This window comes from Mustela nivalis (genome assembly GCF_964662115.1).
Source record: "Mustela nivalis genome assembly, chromosome: 1".
In the NCBI taxonomy this organism is placed as follows: Eukaryota; Metazoa; Chordata; class Mammalia; order Carnivora; family Mustelidae; genus Mustela; species Mustela nivalis.
In genome coordinates, this window is record NC_139020.1 from 181,702,033 (window position 1) to 181,722,552 (window position 20,520).

At 42.4% G+C, this 20,520-nt stretch overlaps 1 protein-coding gene across 2 annotated transcripts in view; it reads left to right on the forward strand.

The window, feature by feature from the left end:
• SUCLG2 (succinate-CoA ligase GDP-forming subunit beta) overlaps nt 1-20,520 on the forward strand; it is a 184,428-nt gene that overhangs the window by 154,318 nt on the left and 9,590 nt on the right. For both annotated transcript variants that reach the window (XM_082691378.1, XM_082691379.1), the window contains exon 9: nt 8,144-8,264. In XM_082691378.1, coding sequence (XP_082547504.1) covers nt 8,144-8,264 — 121 coding nt within the window. The remainder of the gene's footprint in view (nt 1-8,143; nt 8,265-20,520) is intronic.

A 20,520-nucleotide genomic window follows, 5' to 3' on the forward strand; every position in this document is an offset into this window, starting at 1 on the left:
AACTAGGTCATGGCCCTAACCTTGTTCTCAACACAGTACCCCAAATAGCCCGACAGATACCTAATACTTAAAATCTGTATCGATAATTGTTTCAAATGATGTAACTCTCCACTAGAATTTTACTGATCCTTTTTAGAAATATTTAATATTTCTGTATTCTAACAATAATAACAGGGGCAAAGGGATAAATTTCAGCATGACAGAAACGAGCAAGAAGGCTTATCAGTCTGCAGGGAAGGGTTTGCAGAGACATCTCTTTCAGGACAGACTGAGGTTTTGAGGGCCAGGATCCACTCTTTCGCCATCACCATCACTTTATAATCCCATCTAAGTAGGAACTGCAAACCACAGGCTCTGTACTCTTTTACCAGTAAACAGGAAACTTTGGGTGGTGCAGAACTAAAACCCTCTTGGTCCACAAAACTCTAAAACATATCTTACCTCTGATCCATTTTAATAGGGCACTGAGATTTGAAATCAAGAAATAGTGGGCACCAGAATATAGGACTCAGAAAATGTACTCTTGAAATTTAGAATAGAAGCAAAGTAAAGCTAGGGCTTTTGACTAATCATGGAAGTCATTGGTTATAGAGAGACAGCTAGAGGGAGGAGAAAGATCATGGGCTTTCAAGTCAAGCTGGCTTGGTCCAATTCATGGCTCCATTGCTTCCCAGCTCCGTGCCCTTGAACAAGTTATTTGAAGCTCTGTGAGCCTCAGCTCACTTCCTAGGGGAAGTTTAGTACATAATGACTAGCACCTAGGAAAACTAACATGCAATGCATGTTATTCCTCCGTACCATTTTACTTATTTTAATGAGGAGAAGATTGCAGGATATAACTAAAGAGGGAATTCAGGAAGAAGAGCATAGATCAAGAACAAATTAGATGCATTTCTCTCCATTCATTCTGGCTGTTCTTCGAGGCCACACCTAATGGAAACGTGGCTCTCCATCCAAATATTTTTCACCCACACGTGCTATTTCCGTGTTACCAGTTTTGGAATAACTAATTGCAAAGTTGGAATAAAATGGGTTTATCCGATTGATTAATTAAAAATGCCAAAATGTTTGATGTGAAGGGTGATGTTTAAGATACTGCCTTTTGATTCTGAGATGATTCAGGCTGGATTGTGTGAACTCACTAAGAAATGAAAGAAATTAAGAAGGCAGAGTAAGAGAGAGAGTTCTTCAAGAAATACTTTTGTTCTCATATCATTCCTAGCAATTTGGAGGGTCATTGCTTAAACCCAGCGAACCTAGTGCTTGAAGTCATACGAAAGAAAATAATTTCAAATTTTAAGAACAAACTAAAAGTAGAAAAGCAAGGAAAGCAGCTCATCCCCATTGAACTGAGCTGTCGGCTTATTTGTAAGTTTACAACAAAACCCAAGATTGAATTCCTCACCTGAGTCACTTCCTTATTGACTGAATCCATTTAGACTCCCCTCTCATTTAGCAGAGTATTTTTATTAAAGCCAGGCATACAAACATCAATTATCTAAGCTGCATCTAATTTCCTTCACCATTTATTTTCCTTCGTTGGCTGCCAATGGATTAGAAGGCATGATTAGAATTCAGTAGGAAAAGAAAAACAACAAAAAAGAGAAAAGCAGTTTAACAAAAACAGATGCTTAACCAAGAACAACAACATTCAGAATTAAAATAATGTGATTAAAAAAATGTTCTTATCTCGCCTAATCTAAACATGCTTGCTTGGTTTTTCTCAGCATTGCCTACTGTAATGGGACCAAGTTAGCATGCTGAATTAGAACAAGCAGAGGCCAAACCCAATAGCTGCACTGACTGTGCTTAATGTATATACTACAATGTGTTTTAAAAGCAGCACTGTACTTAACCATTTACAATAACAGTTATAGAATGGCTTGCTTATTGGTGAAGTCTTTTTTATTTGCTTCCAGCCAACATTAGGGAGAGAAAAAGAATAAAGAAAAGGCATTCAAGACATCTTATGAACTTAAGCAAGCTACAGAATTTGTTTCAGAGAAATGATATTATAGTTGGAGGACACATTCATTCAATCAGCCACTACTACAATGGTGGCAAGAACATGGTGTGGCAAAGGAAGAGAACTTAAAATATGAAAAGTTCTATGGAGCGATTTCAAATGATGCAAAGGTGATGGAGTGGTGGTTACAGTGAACTTGAGCTTAACCATGAATCAAATCATGTCTATGCCAGGACGTGGCAAACTATGGGCTTATGGGCCAAATCTGGCCCACCTGTTCCTGTAAATAAAGTTTTACATCATTGGTACGTGGCCCACCTGTTCTTGTAAATAAAGTTTTATTGCAACACAGTCACCCTCATTCATTTACATAGTGTCTGTGACAGCTTTCATGCCATAATGGGAGAGTTGGGTAGTTGGGACACAGCCTGGTCCACAAAGCCTAGAATATTTACCAACAATGCCTTAAGAGAATGTTTGCCAGACCCTGTATGTATAGTATTTATCAGTAGCACCCCTAAAATTGCCAACCTATTATGGTGTGGTGAAATGGACGTTGGTTTGAACTGTAACTTCTTAACAGGTAGGAGACCCTAAACTCTGTGAGCCTCCATTAGTTCATAAAATGGAGGCCATTAAACCCATCTTATAAACTAAATGTAATATACTGGGGATGCTGAATGAATGATAATTCCCTTCCCATCATCCCTGAAGGCTGAGCCTTTTTGAAACCAGAGGCTTCTCAAACTCTTTCTCCTGGTGTCTATCCTGTGATGCCTCTGTGTTATTTGGCCCTAGCCAGGGTGGTCCATCTCATTTCCCATGACTCCACTTCTCAAGCTTTAGGTACGTGAGACTCTGGGTTTATTCCGTTTCTCAAATCCACCATGTTATTTTCCTCCCCTCTACCTTTGCCTATGATATCCTCTTGTCTGGAGGTACTTACTCTTCATCACTCTCTTAATTTCCATAGTCTATTCCTGACTGTCCTTCAGATTTAAGGTTCAAGTCTGCCTATAAGAGGCCCTCCCTGACTACTGCGTGTAACATGGGTGCTGTCCTGTGATCTCAGAGTACCCTCCATTTCCCTCCCCCCGATAACTCTTATTATAGCTTGCAATTTTAGATATAAATATAGAACATTTTAATCTCTTTTTTTCTTCAAATATGTTTTGTCATATTAGCTACTGGCTATACTCAATAGTTAGAAGAGTGCCCAGCAAAGAGTAGGCCCTCAAAAGTTTATTTTGAATAAATGACTCACTTTTCATTGAGCAATCTGGCAATATTTGCATCTCATTAAAAGTTCAGGATAGGATGCCGGGGTGGCTCAGTCGGCTAAGCTAGTCTGCCTTCGGCTCAGGTCCTGATCCCAGGGTCCTGGAATCAAGTTCGGCATCGGGCTTTCCGCTCAGCAGGGAGTCTGCTTCCCCCTCTCTCTGCCTGCTGCTCCCCTGCTTGTGCACACGCTCTCTCTCTGTCAAATAGATAAAATCTTAAAAAAAAAAAAAAAAAAGTAGAAGAAAACTGAATTTTTGATCCTGATGATATGCTGGCTGCATCATTGGTCCGTGGTTGTCTGTGTCTCTCTGAACTTGCCCTTCCTCATCTGTGAATGGGGTAGGCGGTCCCCCTCCTCCCATGCTGGCAGCGGAGTCAGCTGAGACGATGAATGGGGAAAACAGCACGGCGCATATTGTAGGTCGTCGGTCGGTTTGCTGGCTCTGAAAGACATCTGACCATAGATGAGGCAGTAGCCCCAGTGATTCTCTAGGTCTTCAGTACCTTCAGGGTCCTTACCTGTAAAGTGGGGAAAATAATCATGCCTACCTCATATACTACTCATTTGCTAAACATGTTAATACATGTAGAATAATTAGAACCCTGTCTACCATCTGCTAAATGCCTGGCAAGCATTAGCTGTTGTTGTTTATAACTGTTACTACTCTTGATTTCTTATGGACACTTTGCCCTCAAAGTACACATTCAAACAGCATTTTATAAATAGGTGCAGAGAACTCCCAGTTCCCATGGAACTCCTACTCTTACCGTACACACATACGCAATGTGTTATCCTTTACCGTTATCTGGCTTTGAGGCCAAATCCTAAAGGAGAGTTTGGTCATAGGACTTATCTGAAAGTATCCAAAAATATTAGTGTCTGTGTGACTGTAATCTGTCTGGGGTTCCTAATGTACATCAAATACTCAAGATGATGTTGCCAAAAAGGGTTTTAGTAGTGATTCCGTTGGCTGGTTTGTTTATTCAGGGTCGAAAAGAGCTTGATAAATACCGAAGGTGATAGCTTTTCTTCTTTTGAAGTTCATTCTTTACTTTTAATTGTGGACTAAAATCTGAAACCAGAGTATATTTTGCAAAGCCAAACACAGAGAGAGAGACATTTGAAAAACCTGCATTTGGCTTGTCAGATCACTTGCACAGCTGCCAACGGCCGCCGCAGACCTCGCCGCGGGAGTCGCCGTCAGGCGGCTGGGGACCTGGGCGGTGTTTCTGGCCCCGGATCTGCCTTACTGGATGATCTTTAACTTTTCTGGAACTGTAAATAGCAACCCTTGTCATTCTCATCTGAGAATTCGGAAAAGCCTGTTCGTAAAAGCTCTTAGGAATCTACCGGGAAAGTCTCTTGGTACCTAAATAGACCTAACCACTGACTTTTTTGTTTTGTTTTGTTTTCCCCAATGTTCTCTTTGCCACGAAAACAAAACAAAACAAAAAGACTACTCGGAGTTGCTGTTGGTATTGTCACGGAACAGCAGTTAGTGATTGTAATAATGAGTGCACACGTGAGGCACACATCGAAAATTGGACATGGTTTATAAATGCTAAATAATAATAATGATGTCACAAGGCTTTCATTTTCAAACCGTCTTAATTTCATTCTCAGTTTGAGATTGTAGATTACAGTCGTTAATTATAGAAATTGGCCCAGAGTGAAACCTTAAATCAGATTTCCGCTAAAGTACATGACTGCAGCAAATTACTTTATAGTGGAAGAGAATGGCATCGTCTCGGGTGGAGTGGGGTCTTCCCTCCACCCCGGGTGGTGATTTTCCTCTCCATGCTCTGTGGCACAGCAGGTGTTCTAAGCAATCCCCTTTTCCTGAGCTGAGCAGCCCGTGAGTACTGCTGTCTCGGTATTCTCGTAGAAGTCCTAACTGCATTGTTAGTATTGGTTCAACAGTCTCCTTTCTTCCACACTGTGTTCCCTCTCTCTCCCTTTTGCATTCTCAGCCTCTCCCTCTCTTTCTCTCTCTTCCCCTTCCTCTCTCCCTCCTGCCTCCCTCTCTTACACTCTCACATGGACTGTATCTCTTAGCTCACATTTGCTCATGTGCTCCTCCTTCTTTCCCTCTGTCCCTCCTTGCCTCTCCCATGACCGCCTTCTCAGCCCCCTCCAAAGGCAGTTACTTTCAACACCTGCCTTCACCCAGCTCTGAAAAGGGAAGGACTAAGCAAAAAGAGCCAAGTTCTCATCCCTGGCCTTTAGCAGCTGCGAGTCTGTAACCCGTACAATCTTGGGCTACTTCCCTATTTAGCCTGTAGTCCCGAGCAAACAAAGTTGGGTAACTGATCTTGGCCTTCATCCTGGCTGCTCTTGGTTACCTGACTTCCTGTTCTTTCTCTTTCTTTGTGGACCAGAACATCACCTCTCTGATGGTAGCAGTCTGGATCACTGACCCCACCCTGGTCTTCGTTGTATGAGGCATCTGCAGATCTTGGATTGTAATCACCAGTTTACTGGCCTGGCTCTCAAACTAGTCTTTGAGTTCTTTGAGGACGATGGTGGTATCTTATTCATCTCCATATCCTAAGCCCTTCACTCTGTACCCAGTACAAGGAGGATGGTCATTAAACATCTACTGAAATTAATTTAATCCATCCACTCTTGAAACCACTGTTTAGTAGATGAGTGTGCTCTGCCGTGGATTATGCTAGCTGTCCCCACAAGGTCCTGCCATGGAGGAGCACAAAGGTAACCTCCACAAGGGAGTTGCACACTGGGGATGGGGGTGCAGGGTGACCTCTGAATTCATCCTTAAAGAATGTACAGTTTGAAATGTGGCAGACCTGTCCAGGTGGCCGTGTATACCTCACTGGAAAAGCCTTGTCCTCGTGCACAAACCTGAGTGAGCCTCAGCAGTTCCCGAGTTTCTCTCTGGGACCCCGTGGAGTCATTATTGCCTTTGAGTGTTTTTTATTCCATTGTTTTGGCAACTGCCTCTCCATCCCACAGCTATTTGGAAACTACTGCTGCACCAAGCCTCATTGCTAACAACATTTAATAGCTGTCATTAGAAAGCAAGCTTCTGCTTACCAGTCAGCCTGCTGTGAATGGTAATGGGAGGTTTCTGTTGGGGAGTGGCCCCCATCTCTAATTGGTTTGAAAAATATCGCTCATTTACTTTATTCTTAAGACATTGCCTTTTATTGAGCGTCACTAAGCATGTGCCTCCATTCTGTTCTAATTCAACATAGCTGTAGAGTACTGAGAGGGATTTTCTTATTTCTTACCTGTTGTCTAGGTAACTTGTCCACTCTTGTTGTTGCTTGTTGAAATAAATGTATGTATAAATATCCGTTAATTTCTTTACAGGCAATGTACTAAACATTTTATATGTATTATCTCATTTAAGCCTTTCAACAACCTTGTAGACTAGGTACTGTTACTCACGCCTTTTAGATAAGGAAGCCATGTTCAGGAGAGGGGGTATGAAGTACCTGAGTCTGAAGCCCAGGATTCCAGTGGTAGTATCTGGCATGAATGGATGACTTTGAGCCTCACCGCTGCAACATGCTCTCTGTGTGACCTTGGAGCTTTATCAGCTACAGAGGGCTAACCTCCACTGGACTTACTGAATAGGGTTCAGGCAAGAATCAATATTTAAACTAAGTGTTCACATCGGGTACTTTCTGAAACAGTTAAATGGGGAACACATGGAAGGCATTCTTTTCTTGCATTTTTTTTTAAGATTTATTTAATTATGAGAGAGAGTGGAGGAAGGAACTGAGGGAGAGAATCTGCAGAGTCCCCATGGAGCGCGAAGCCCTATGCAGGGCTCAGTCTCATGACCCTGAGGTCATAACCTGAGCGGAGACAGCCAAAAATTGGATGCTGAACCGGCTGAACCACCGAGAGGTCCCTCCTCATATCTCTCCTGTTTGTGTAGTTAATTTAGCATATTGAAGTAACAGGATTTAAACTGGTGTGCTGCACACACATATATGCTTTTGTGTACCCTAATTTAATTGTGATGCCATCGCTGGAATTTTGATGCCTCCAGCTTGATGAATAACCATTTTCTATGGGTGTTATCAATTAATCTAGGTAATAAATTCTCTTCATTATCTTGTTCTTCATGTTAATTATACAGGATTTTCTTATACCTATTTATCAAGTCAGGATGAGTCTTTTCTCTTTTTTTGGTCCACATGACTTTGAATATGAAATATGTACAAACAGGTTAACATGATGGGTTTAAATTTACATTTCTGAAAAATTCCAGTCACTGGCTTAACTTTCTTCAGATCCTTACTTGTGCTATGAGCTTGTATCTCATTCTTTTGGGGCTCATTTTTTTTTAATCAAAATGTTGTTATCTAAGATAATTAAACTATTTCTGGTTTTTGAGAATATACCTCTTGCATATCAAAGAGGTATTAAGGAAGCATGGAAAAGCTTAAATCTTTACCTACTAAAACGAAACAGCAAATAATCACTAACTTCCTACTTTTGAAATATTCCCTAAGGCACGATGACAAATAAAAATTTAATAAAGCAGGGGGGAGGGAAAGAAATAAGTTCATAAAATTTTAAATGACACTACTCATAAAGGAACAGTTTTAGACAACAATATAAGAAAAAGCAGTGTAATAAATGAGTGTTGATTGATTCCATGTTGAGTTCAGAGAATTGAGTGATGGGAGAATATGAATTAATATGGTCATGATATATATTGCTATTTACTCATTCAATACTAAGTTTTTACTTTTTTTAACCTTTTTTGGGCTTTTTGTCCTACATTTTATATTCTGTGGTTAAAAACAATAACAACAACAACAACAAGTCTTATTCTAATTGTCTATTGCTCAGGCAGTTAATTTTGAGAATGTCAGCCAACAGCATTTTGACGGGCACCTTCCTATTTTTGACTTCAGGTGGAAGCCATTCTTGTCAATATTTTTGGTGGAATCGTCAACTGTGCCATCATTGCCAATGGGATCACCAAAGCCTGCCGGGAGCTGGAACTCAAGGTGCCCCTGGTTGTCCGGCTGGAAGGTGAGTCATGGTAGACTTCTCCAGTGCCCAAGATCAGGTGCCAGTGGGTTTTGCAGTATAGACTTCCTAAGACAACATATAGAATCACTGGGCTAAATAAGGTGAAACAGATGCTCTACAGAAATACTTCTCTTGAGTCTCTAGCAAGCTAGTGAGGACAGATTTTCTCCAAGAATGGCATACGTTGGGGCGCCTGGGTGGCTCAGTGGGTTAAAGCCTCTGCCTTTGGCTCGGGTCATGATCCCAGGGTCCTGGGATCGAGTCCCGCATCAGGCTCTCTGCTCAGCAGGGAGCCTGCTTCCCTTCCTCTCTCTCTGCCTGTCTCTTTGCCTACTTGCGATCTCGATCTGTCAAATAAATAAATAAAATCTTTCAAAAAAAGAAAGAATGGCATAGGTTATGATTCTCCATATTTTCCACACTCATTCCAGGGTGGGGTTTTGAATTATGAATCACTTCATAAAATTAGTGCTTTGAAACACTCTGAGAAATGCTACCCCAAGATTTATTCATCATGGAAGAGCAATGGTTGTTGAACGTTTTGGTCTTAGGGCTCCTTTACGTGTTAAAATTGAGGATCCTAAAGGGCTAAGGTTAATTTTGGGTTACAACTGTTGGTATTAATTGATTACATAATTAATTAAATTGTAGAAAAAATAAATTAATTTGGTAATGAGTATAACTACTTGGAATTTTTAAAATACTTTTTCAACAATAATTTTAGATTGTATGCTTTATATACAAATATATTATGCTGCATATTTCATGAAAAAATCATAAAAATTTTAGTGAGAATAGCAGCACTGTTTTATATTTTTACAAATCCCTTTATTTACTATCTAGCTTGATATTTGCTTCTGCATTATATCTGTTGCAATATGTTGTTTTGGCTGAAGTATGTGAGGAAAATATGGCCTTACAGAGGTCATTTGAAAAAGGGAGGGGTTTTTAATAACCATTTCATGTAATTGTGAGTTTTCTTTCTTCATTGGTACTACACTAAAGTTAGTAAATAGTAGTTTTTTTTTAAAGATTAGTATATAAATCTGAAACTATTTCAGAGGATTTTTCATACTCTTATATTAAAATCCATTGATCTGGGGCACCTGGGTGGCTCAATTGGTTAGGAGTCAGCCTTTGATTCAGGTCAGGATCCTAGTGTTCTGGGATCGAGCCCTGAGTCGGGGCTCCCTGCTCAGAGGGGAATCTGCTTGTGTTCTCACTTTCTTTCTGACAGACAAATAAATAAAATCTGTTGATCTGTCCTAAACATTAAGCGGATCTTCTACATGTATGGTTTGCAGTACCATGCAAATGGAAAATAACGGAATTATGCAGATCATCCAAAGATTGGAGCATTTCAACATACAATATCAAAAAGTTCACATTTGTTCATATCACACCATTCTCATCAGCAAAACATCTAAATATTGGGATGCTGTCAAGGTGGTAGATGCAACTTTTCCAGAAATCTGATTTTCACTTTAAATAAAGTATAGATTTTATCATCAGCCACACATCGGTTAGCTGTTTTCCTCGAAGTGACAGCCTGGCTTCACTCATTTTGGAGAAAATGGGTACCACATTCCTAAGTCAGGATAACCGCAGTGTGTCTGTCATTCTTCCAAGAAAATATAATGTTCCATAGAGAAGTGGGTGGTGTAACTTGCTACTCAGACAGTTGCACAAATGCATGTTTTAGAACAACCATAACAGTTCAGGATACAGCAGACTTATTTTATGTGTACGTGCCCCACGGTCACTCAGAGTATTCAAAAGACCTATGCTCAGGTGAGATTTAATAAAATTAATATTCCTTTACTGTCCCTCAAGGACATTCTTACCTGCAAGTGGCAACTTCATATTGCAAGTGCATGGTGGTAAAAATACAGTGGCCATTCCTACAGCTCAGTGCCATGCCTTTGCGTCCATGGTAACATGCCAGTCATTTTACCCACCCTTCATCAGTGCAAGTGCCAACAGAGTGTTGTTGTTATTATCATCAAAACAGTTTTTGCGTCAGGGACTTCCCCCAGGATTCCATGGACCACGCTTTGAAAACTTCTGTAGCGGAGAAGCAAAAACAGGCCCTCCAGTGTGAGAACCTGTGCAAAAGGCCGTCCACCTGCTCAGCAAGTTCAGATTACAGTGACTAAGCAGCCCCAGGAGAATTCTGCGGTGCTGTTCTTGGGACAATACAGAGGCTCTTCCCCAACCTTGTATTGGTGCCATAATTCCCTAGAGACCTTCTTCCCCTCAAGATCAAGTCCAGGGACATTTTGACCCTGCTCTTTGTATCCCTGTCTTTTGAGGTCAAGGTCCCAGAGCAGCTCCAGTCTGTTTTGTTTTCTGTTTGCCTCTTTCTGTTTCTTCTTCCTCTCACTCTCTGCCATTCTCCTTTTCTCCCTGAGACTTGCCGCCTCACAGATGTAGGTCTGCACCATATGGACTTGAAAGAAATATGGTCACAAAGGAAATGGAAGTAGCTGGAGCACCCGTTGGCAAAGTTTAATATGGACATTAAAACATATGAATGAATTAAACCTCCTTAAAAATGTAAATGTGACATAATTGATCACTATAAAAATAATTTCAATAAAAGGAAAGGTTACTGGCAAAGCTGCATTGAAAAAACTGATCAAGAAGTTAGTGGCGTCATCAGAGTATGTATAATTCACTGTGGATGTCACAGTGTTTTCAGGGTCCAAGTGACCAGTAACCCTCAGGTTCTAAAAGTCAGTGCTGATTGTGTTCTTCAAAGGGAGCAAGTCTCTTGAAGCAGATTAGACTCGCGTCTGTTGCTTAGAAATGAGTGTATACTTCGGTGGGCTCCTTCTTTCTTGTGATCCCTTGTATGCTTGAATGGTTCAGCAGAGGCCCATAATCATTTATTGTGAGTGCATTCATAGAAATCAAAGTTACTCCACTTTACTTTTCTACTTCACTATTTTTTTCTTAACAAAGAGCATTTCTTTTATTTTCTCACTGCACTTAGTGTTCCAGAAGTATTAAATTACCCCTCTCCTATATCTGTATTTTGTGTTTCTGGATAATACACATGCTGCACTAAGCAAAATACCATATCTGATATTTTTTCCTCTAATAATCTCTGTTGCCTGCCTCAGAGGTCTATCTTGCTGTCTTAGAGCTACTAGGAAGAAACTTTGCAATTTCCCAATTTCTTAGACAATCAGATTTGTATCTTTTTTTTTTAAAGATTTTATTTATTTATTTGACAGACAGAAATCATAAGTAGGCAGAGAGGCAGGCAGAGAGAGAGGAGGAAGCAGGCTTCCCACCGAGCAGAGAGCCCGATGCAGGGCTCAATCCCAGGACACTGGGATCATGACTCAAGCCGAAGGCAGAGGCTTTAACCCACTGAGCCACCCAGGTGCCCCAGATTTGTATCTCTTAAGTTAATGCACTTCCAAAATAGATGCTTGTGGTTTTTTAAAATCATTAATTAACATAATAAATACTGTTTGGGTCACTGAGCTTTAGATATTAAGTAGGATGTGTAGAAATAGAAACAGCCATGTTAGTTATTAGATAAATGGGGAAATACAACAAAAAGAAAAAAAAATGAACAATACAAGATAATAGATACAAAATGTTAATGGGTGTTGGCCCTAATAGACTGCTTTTGTCTTAGTAGCGATGACCACTGGGGCATCCCAGAGAGCCACCAGCATGTTTGCAAATATCAATACCTTGCAGTGTCCACCATGCAGTGTACCATGGAGAATTGCATGTGATGATTTGAGATGAACTCAAAAAGAATACTGTCCCCCCAAATTTCTGAGTCTAAAAATATGCTTGGTGACCTCGTTGCCTCTCCTCTCCTCCCTTGGAATGACCCCTATCCCATTAGGAGCATCGAGGACCTTTTATCAAGATACCAAAAGCAGGGGGGCTTTCAACATTTCTGGAGTCCTACTGGTTTTCATTTCTTCCTCTTGTGTGAAAAATGTGTCTCACACTCAACATGGTTTGTATCAAGGTCACTAATCTCCATATGTGATTTCTGGGAAACCAACAGCCCACACCAAATCAGACCTTTCCCCATGTTGTGTTGGTACAAGAGAAAAGCAAAGAATTCTGCTTTAATTCTGCTCTTGACACTAATCAGAAATAACAAAATGAAGAAAATCCATGATGGTATTACCCCTGAAGGCCCTGTAAAAGGAACTAAATAAAAACCAAGCCAGTGCTCTTTATGTTAAGGGAGTGGAGACTTCTGTAAAATGTGTCCCTTAAGCTGAGTGCCTATGTAGCTCAGCCCACTTTCTTTGGCATAGTCTCCTTTTTAAGCTTATTCAACATTGACTACTATAATTATAGTACATTTAGAGATGTGAGTTAGCAGAGAGATATTATAAAAGGAGAGTTTCCAAGATGAGCATGGAAATAAGTAAGATTTGAATCATTGGAAAGGAAAGGAGAGGGAATTTGGTAAAGAATCAGAAGCAAGGCATGAGATCTGTTCCATACTTGACAGTTGGTACTGGGACCATAAAAGTGGTATAACCTGAAACCTAGGACCTGGGTAGATCAGAAGCCTGTGCCGGAGAGAGTAATGGCTTTGCAACAACATAGTATGACCAAAACAAACTGAGGGTTTTGGAGGGGAGAGGGGTAGGGGGTTGGTAAGCCTGGTGGTGGGTATTATGGAGGGTACATATTACATGGAGCACTGGGTGTGGTATATAAACAATGAATTTTGGAACACTGAAAAAAAACTTAAATTAAAAAAAAAAACAGGGGCACCTGGGTGGTTCAGTGGGTTAAAGCCTCTGCCTTTGGCTCAGGTCATGATCCCAGGGTCCTGGGATCGAGCCCCACATCGGGCTCTCTGCTCAGCTCAGCGGGGAGCCTGCTTCCCCCTCTCTCTTTCTGTCTCTCTGCCTGCCTCTCTGCCCACTTGGGATCTCTGTCAAATACACTAAAAAAAAAAAATTTTTCAAAAACAAAAACAAAGTTGAAATCATGTCCATAGTCAGAGTTTACAACATTAGCTGGAAACTAGAAACCCGGACAGGTTTGCCATGTAGAATTAGAAGTCGAGTAGACAGTAGCAGAGATAGGAAAGGAAATGAGAGAGAAAAAGAGGGACATTTGGGTTTTAAATCTATGACCATGAGAATGCAGGATGGCACGGTTGATGGACTGCGGCAAGTCAGAAGTGGGGTCTCGCTAGAGAGAATGGGGAAGTATTACGTTGTGGTCTAGTCATCCTTAGTTGAGATAAGCCTATAATGTCAGATGGGACACATGTGGAGGTACCGAGGGAGGAATCTGAGGAGTGATCCAAGGAGAAACGTGATAGAAAAATGGGTAGGTCGACCCACTTTGAAGTTCCTCCGTAAACCACACTCAGATCTTGCTGTCTTAGAAATTGTTCTCCTGCAGTACAGCTTAGTTAAAGGAGAAACCAACCCAAACCAAAAATGTCCTGTCACAGGAAGTCTTGTTCTCAGCACTTCCAGTGGGGAACAGTTGCTAACTACTGGGACCTTTGGAGGAATTTCTCTGTACTCCGTATAGACTTTCCATTAGCTTTCTCTGGGTTGGAACACAAATTCTCCTCCCACAAATGTCTATGCATGCAGCTACACTTTACCCAACCATAGTGCATGACATGGATCCTTTTTTCTGAACAAACAACTTGTCGGTGAAGAGTCAGGAACATTCTGGACAATTCTAGTGGTAGTTGCTATTTAACCTGATTTAACACTGATATTTTCTGCTTTAACTGATGAATTTTTCAATTATATTTATTCATACTCATATTAAAATTGGTTCACATCCCCAGAATGTGCACTGTCATCCAGGTAAGAAAAGGGAGATGGGAAAAGGTACCCATCACCCCAGCCTCTGTGACAAAGCTCAGTGACACATGAAAACTAAGTGTGGCAGACAAATTCTACATGGGGTCTGAATTACAATAATAAATAAGTGTTATTGCTAACATTTGTTAACTTGCTAAGTTTCAGACACTCTGACACATGGCTATATAGTCTAAACAAATGACAGATTTTTAATGACCAAGATAACAGGCATTTCAGAAACCAATAACAGGTTTTGTTAGTAGCATCTACTTCCTATAAATAAAGAAGCTAGTTTTTCTTGCTTGCAAAATGGCCATTTGGAAGATCTAAGATCTTGCCATAATTCTCATTAATCTGTGACCCATATTTTCGAGACTCTGTTGCTACACACAGTGTATTAGAAATGTTTTGACGAAAGAAGTTTTAATTAATCAAATGAGACTTGATTTAGTGGGATTTTGCGGACAAATCTTTGTTCTCAGCTGTATAAGTACAACTTGTTTTACCAGTGGGTAAGGAAGAGCTTACTCTCCTCTTTGAAAATGGTAATTTTATAATTAGATGTATTTACTTGCCTTATCACAACAGAACTTACCAGCTGAGACACAGGACTATTTGTATATAAAAGATTCCTAGGTAAATTGAGCAGTTGTCTTTTGGGGGGGAGCAGGTTTAGGTTTTGTACACAGTTGTTTCTAGCATGAATAAAGAACAAATAATCTGAGACATATTTTTACCCCTCTTTAACTTGTATATATACTTGGCAAAAAAGTTACCTGGATGGTTAATGTAGCCCAACCCATGACAAGTTTGAAAAATGTACAGACATTTATTAACACCTTCGTGTACTCAGCGTGCAAAGCTGTTTTAGCCAAAGCTTTGGGTTTTGTATGGGCAGTTTTGCGGTTCTAGATCAGGGCCTGCCAATACCTTTAGAGAACTTTTCCAAAAAAAAAAAAAAATTTCATTTTTCCTTATTGTCCCATTTAAATCTGCAGCAAACTTTTTTTTTTTTTTAAGATTCCGTTCATGTATTTGACAGAGAGAGAAGCACAAGCAGGCAGAGCTGCAGGCAATGGGAGGGAGAGAAGGAGACTCCCCACTGAACAGGGAGCCTGATGTGGGACTCGATCCCAGGACCCTGGGATCATGACCTGAACCGAAGGTGGACGCTTTACCGACCGAGCCACCCAGGCGCCCCTGCAGCAAACTTCTATATCTCAAATAAGTCTGAAAAGAAATTTGCTTTTCTCTCAGGTGTTCCTTATGATTTCAAGTTAAGCCATAAACAATAATGAGCCTAGATGATTTGTAGATTGGATTCTTTTTTTCTTAGCCAAGTCTTTCCAGTTTGGTTCTTCCATACAGTACCAAATGGTTTGTTTCAGCAACATAAACATTTTGCTTCTCTTTTGACAAATAATCTTTCAAAACAAGAGTCCCTTGTGGGTCCCTTCCTTATCCTTGTCAGTCTCTCTAAATGTGCCCTTAACTCTCTTTACAGTTGTTGAGAACATAAACATCTCTCAGTCAGAAACTTTGTATCCTGTTTCTTTTACTTTCTGGAACAATGGACTAGCACCTTGTGGGCAGGTGTGCACAGGTCCTTACTGTTGATCTCTGCTATACTGACGAGTTGGAGCCCCATTCAGAGCAAAGCACATCAAGTTTCTTTCTTAGCACAGATACAGTAAAGTTGCTACATGATGCTTTGGTCTGCCCAAGGGGAAAAGAAACCTCCAAGACTAAAGTGTTCAGGGAGTGTTCAGTTGTGTCTCCACACACTTGGTGGCACCCATTCTGCAAGTCTTCCGTGACTATGAGGGTGTGAGACCAAGGGGAGGGCGCCATTATTCCTCTAACTCCTGTCAGACTGCTGTGGCTGACTAGCTGGAGAAAGTTTTTGTTCAGGGTTTGCTGCTTCCCCTCAGAGTCAGCAGAGAACAAGGGTCCGCTGGCTGAGTGGGGGCATGAGCCCGGGCGGAGTGAGTGTGGATGCCCAGCAGCGCCCAGGGGTTGGCTCTCTGACCCTGGCCTCTTTGCACATTTCCCAACAGCTGCTCAGCACCGAGTTTTTTTTCTTCTCTTCCTTGCTCAATCCCTCTTCTCTTTTAAGGCAAGGTACACCTGTTCTCCCCCCTCGGCTCCCAGCCTGCCCAAACACGCCTTTCCCTGCTCTTGACTCCCCCTTTCGTTCTGTGGTTGGTCCGTGGGATGTGGCTCCAGGAGGGACCATATCTTCTTGGCCAGTGTGCGTCTCTTTTCCTCTTTGTGCTTGATCCCCATCCCCCTCTCTGTCCCCAATTTCTGCACACTCTTCCTCCCCTTGCTTTCTCTACATCTCCTTCCTCCTTCTCTGTGCCCCATGGATACACCTTTTCTGAGACTGATTTCTTCCTGTGGATGTCTGTCACCTCTCCTCCTTCCCGTCACTAGCATCTTCTCCCCGAGTACCCTCCTTAGTGTTAAATTCATCAGCAGCCGTATTAAACCAGAGGACACGCTGGAGAAAACCCTGCTCTGTCATTGAGCCTTAAATCTTCTCATTGTCTAAATCGATAAACACTTCTGAATGTTTAAACTTTGCTGCACTTAAACATCACACCAAGTCTCACAGGACCTAACCCAAGGTCTTAGGGCAGTGAAAGCTTTTTAGGTAGAATATTTAAGTTTCCAGACAATCCACTAGATATGGCACTTTGAATCTTCATTTTACTTCTAGATGGTTCACGTGAGTAGCTGAAATGTTTGCCATGTTGGACATCTGCTGCCTTACACAAGAAAAAGTTACTCAGTGCCCCTTAGCAAGGCAGGCATCCCACTGGTCCATGTTGTTGGGGTCTTTCAGGAGACCCAATGGCTCCTTCCCCATCTGGGGAATCTGGTGAGAAATATGTCAGAGGTCTAAGAGACCAGAGTATCACTTTCATTACTGATGAAGAAGGCAAAGGTGCACTTTGTATACCGAGAGTGATCTTTCTTACTCTGAACCCCAGACACACCCAGTCACAGGCACCACGGACCCAGAGGGGAGGGCTGGGAGAGCACAGTCCAAAGGAAAGGCAGTGGAAGTGGCTGGGCTGCACATGCTATCTTTCTCCTTTCAGACATTCCAGTCAGAGAAGTGTTTCTGCTGCTAGCGCAGAGCCAGCGGTAGTCAGAGGGGAGACCCACAGTGTTATGCTCTGCTTGGAAGGAGATGCCCGTCTGATGCACATCCAGTGATCGGTCTTCCCTGGGTGTGGGCTGTGTTTCGGTCAGGTGGCCGCTTCAGTCTAGCCAGTGGTCCTTCCCTCAGGAACAGGAGCCTGACATTGTTTCTGCGGGGCACTCGTAATAATGAGGGGTTCTAGAGCACGGCCGGCCTGGGGACCAGCACAGCCTAAGTCCTGCACATCACAACACCACCATCCTCTTTGTGGGTGTTTTCTGAGTGATCAGTTGGTTCATTTCTTCATGCCTCAGTTTCCATATATAACACTTGAAAGTCGTGTTTGATCGGCCACCAAAGAAAAGGAGAACACATTGTGATGAGGAGAGGGACACCGTGGTAGATTCTATCTGTCCTACCTTAGAGGTAGCAGGTGGTCCTCTTAATAAGACTGTCCCGGAGAGTACCACGTTGAGGCTGGCCAAAGACAGAGCTATCTAGGAGGAAAGACTCCACTCGAATGTTCGAGAACAGGCAGGACAAACAGCTTTGATCTCCAGCCCCCTTCTCTTTATCAGCAGTGACCGCCTGCAGTGCTGTACCAAGAAAGATGCTGAGACTATACCCCAGCTCAGTGGCAAAGAGCTCTGGGGTCATTGTCTTCCACAGAGGTGAGAACGAAGAGTGGGAGCACTCGAGCCAAGCGCCGGCCACTGCCAGTCCAGCTGCCTGCTGCATCAGAAGCAGGAAGCGGGGGCTGCCGGCTGCAAAGGCGTGAGATGAGCCTGGGTATGCCACAGCCACAAGGCCAAAAATATGGGCTGTAGACAGCAAAGGTCTGCAGACTTTTTCTGTAAGTGGCCTGATTTTAGGCTTTGTGGGCCACGTATTCCCCATTGCAATCACTCACCTCTGCCATGTAGCACAGAAGCAGTGTAGACAGTATAGAAAGGAACGGGCATGGCTCTGCCATAATAAAGCATCGTTCAGAGACAAACAGTGGGGCCTAAGTTGCAGCCTGGTGTGGGTAGAGAAGAGGGCAGCAGCAAGACCTAGAATTCTGGAAACGCCTCGTGATCTCTGAGTCTAAAGCCCTCTCCATCCTCAGCTCTGAATGGTTTTGTGAAAGCTGAGAAAGATTTAGGCTGTAAGAGTAATTTCTCAAGGACCAGATGAGCAGTGAGATCTCGCAGTCGTTCCCCCGTGCAGGTACAGAATCCTGGGCAGCGATGCACTGATGTCCCCTCTCAGGCAGCCGTGGAGTTCCAGAAATCAGGATTCCAGACACAAGTCTCACACCACCAAAATTACCTTCGAAAAGTCCTGAAGTCACCCATGTGTTAGAATATACGTGAGTTGAAAGCCATGAGGTAGACTGAAGAAAGGCACGAAGGGGAGCTCCGTGCAGATGCTTAGGTATATAGAACACCCCTTCTTTACAAGAATGGCTCTATTCCTAGTAGGTACAGAATTTTACAGCATTCTTGCTTGTCAGAGGATTCATTCGGTTCCAGTTTAATAGTAAGTCTCCCAGGGTACCTGGGTGGCTCAGTGGCTTAAGCCTCTCTGCCTTGGGTTCAGGTCGTGATCTCAGGATCCTGGGATCGAGTCCCACTTCAGGCTCTCTGCTCAGCAGGGAGCCTGCTTCCCCCCTCTCTCTCTGCCTGCTCTCTGCCTCCTTGTGATCTCTCTTTCTCTCTCTGTCAAATAAGTAAATAAATAAAATTTTAAAAATAAATAAAAAACAGTAAGCCTCCCATACCAACATATTTTATATGTTGCCTTTTTGGACAGTTAACATAGTTGAAAACAAAAGCATCAACAGCTCACATGAGCCCTTGATGGATATATATTAGAGTTCGTCCTCACCCTCGCTAGCACAATCCTAAGTCCGTGCACACCAGCTTCACGACCCGGCCATCGGCTTCCTGTCAGTACGAGCAGTGGCTCCCGCTGGCATCTTGAGAACACTTGTCACACTCACATCCTCAGCAGTGGTTACTTCTTACTGCAGTAGAAGAAATTACCGAGGAATATAGGGGTACAGAAGAGAGAGTCCTATAGGGTATCTTAGTCATTCTTGATTTTCCCAAAAGGTGAAGGATACAAGGCATTTCTGTAAGATACTCATCCAACCACAGTAACTTCCCAAGGTCACTCAACTTCTCGTGACCAAACCAGGTATAAAGTCTCAGTTTTCTCATCTGGACATGGGAATAAACATACAGCAGTGTCATGCGGTTGTTGTAAGAAGCGGATGCGTTTTCAAATAACCTATACAGGCCCTGGCTCAGTAAACGTTAGCTGCCATCATTACCCTGATTCCGAGCTCGACCGAGGGGCTTACTCAGGGAGCCTTGGCGACAGTGTGCCGAGCAAGGTGTGAGCCGTGGGGAGCACGTCGTCTCAAACAGGGGAGGACTGCCGACACAGCGGGACTCTACCCCGGACTCTCGGTGAAGGATTCCATTTTTAACAGTACAGTAATAGGACAAAAGAGATGTGATACGTTATCTAAATTTACATGTCACCAAGAAAATGGACCTCTTCTATCTGCTTGTCACTTGAAAGGAGAATAATGAAGGAGGATCAAGGGCAAAAGGACAGAGAACATTTTAGGAGGAATCTGCTGCTTTGTAGAATTGGGTTTGTTTCCACTGACCTCCTTTCTCCCCAGGACGGAGGGGGGGGAAGATACCATTGCTTAGAGCCAGGGTCGAAGTATTGGAGGATTTATGGGCCGTGCTGACTCTGTCCCAGCAGCTCTGCCGTCGACAATCTGCAAATGAATCACTTTGGCTGTAGGCCAGTGAAACTGTATTTATGGACATGGAAATTTGAATTTCATGTAATTTTCATGCATCAGAAAATATTATTCTTCTGATTTTTTTCCCTAACTATTTAAAAATGTAAAAACTATTCTTAGCTGATTTAGAACTGCCCTGACTTAAAACACCAGGCCGAGAGGCAGACCTGTCATGGCTCACTGGTAATTTGACCTGAACAAATCATTTAATGTTTCTGGGCCTCAGTTTCCTCTAGTGAAAACAAGAGATTTATCCTAAAGGATAATTAGGATTCTTTCTAGCACTAGAAGGTCAGGCTGTGTGGTTGTCCTGTGGCTCTATAGTCAGATAAACCTAGATTCTTAATCTCAGCTTAGCCTTTGACTTGCTGGGGGCATGGGGCAAGTTCCTAAGATTTCCAGTTCCTCAATTATCTCATCTGTAAAATGAGGGATTAAAAACAAGGTCTTCTTGGGTGCCTGGGTGGCTCA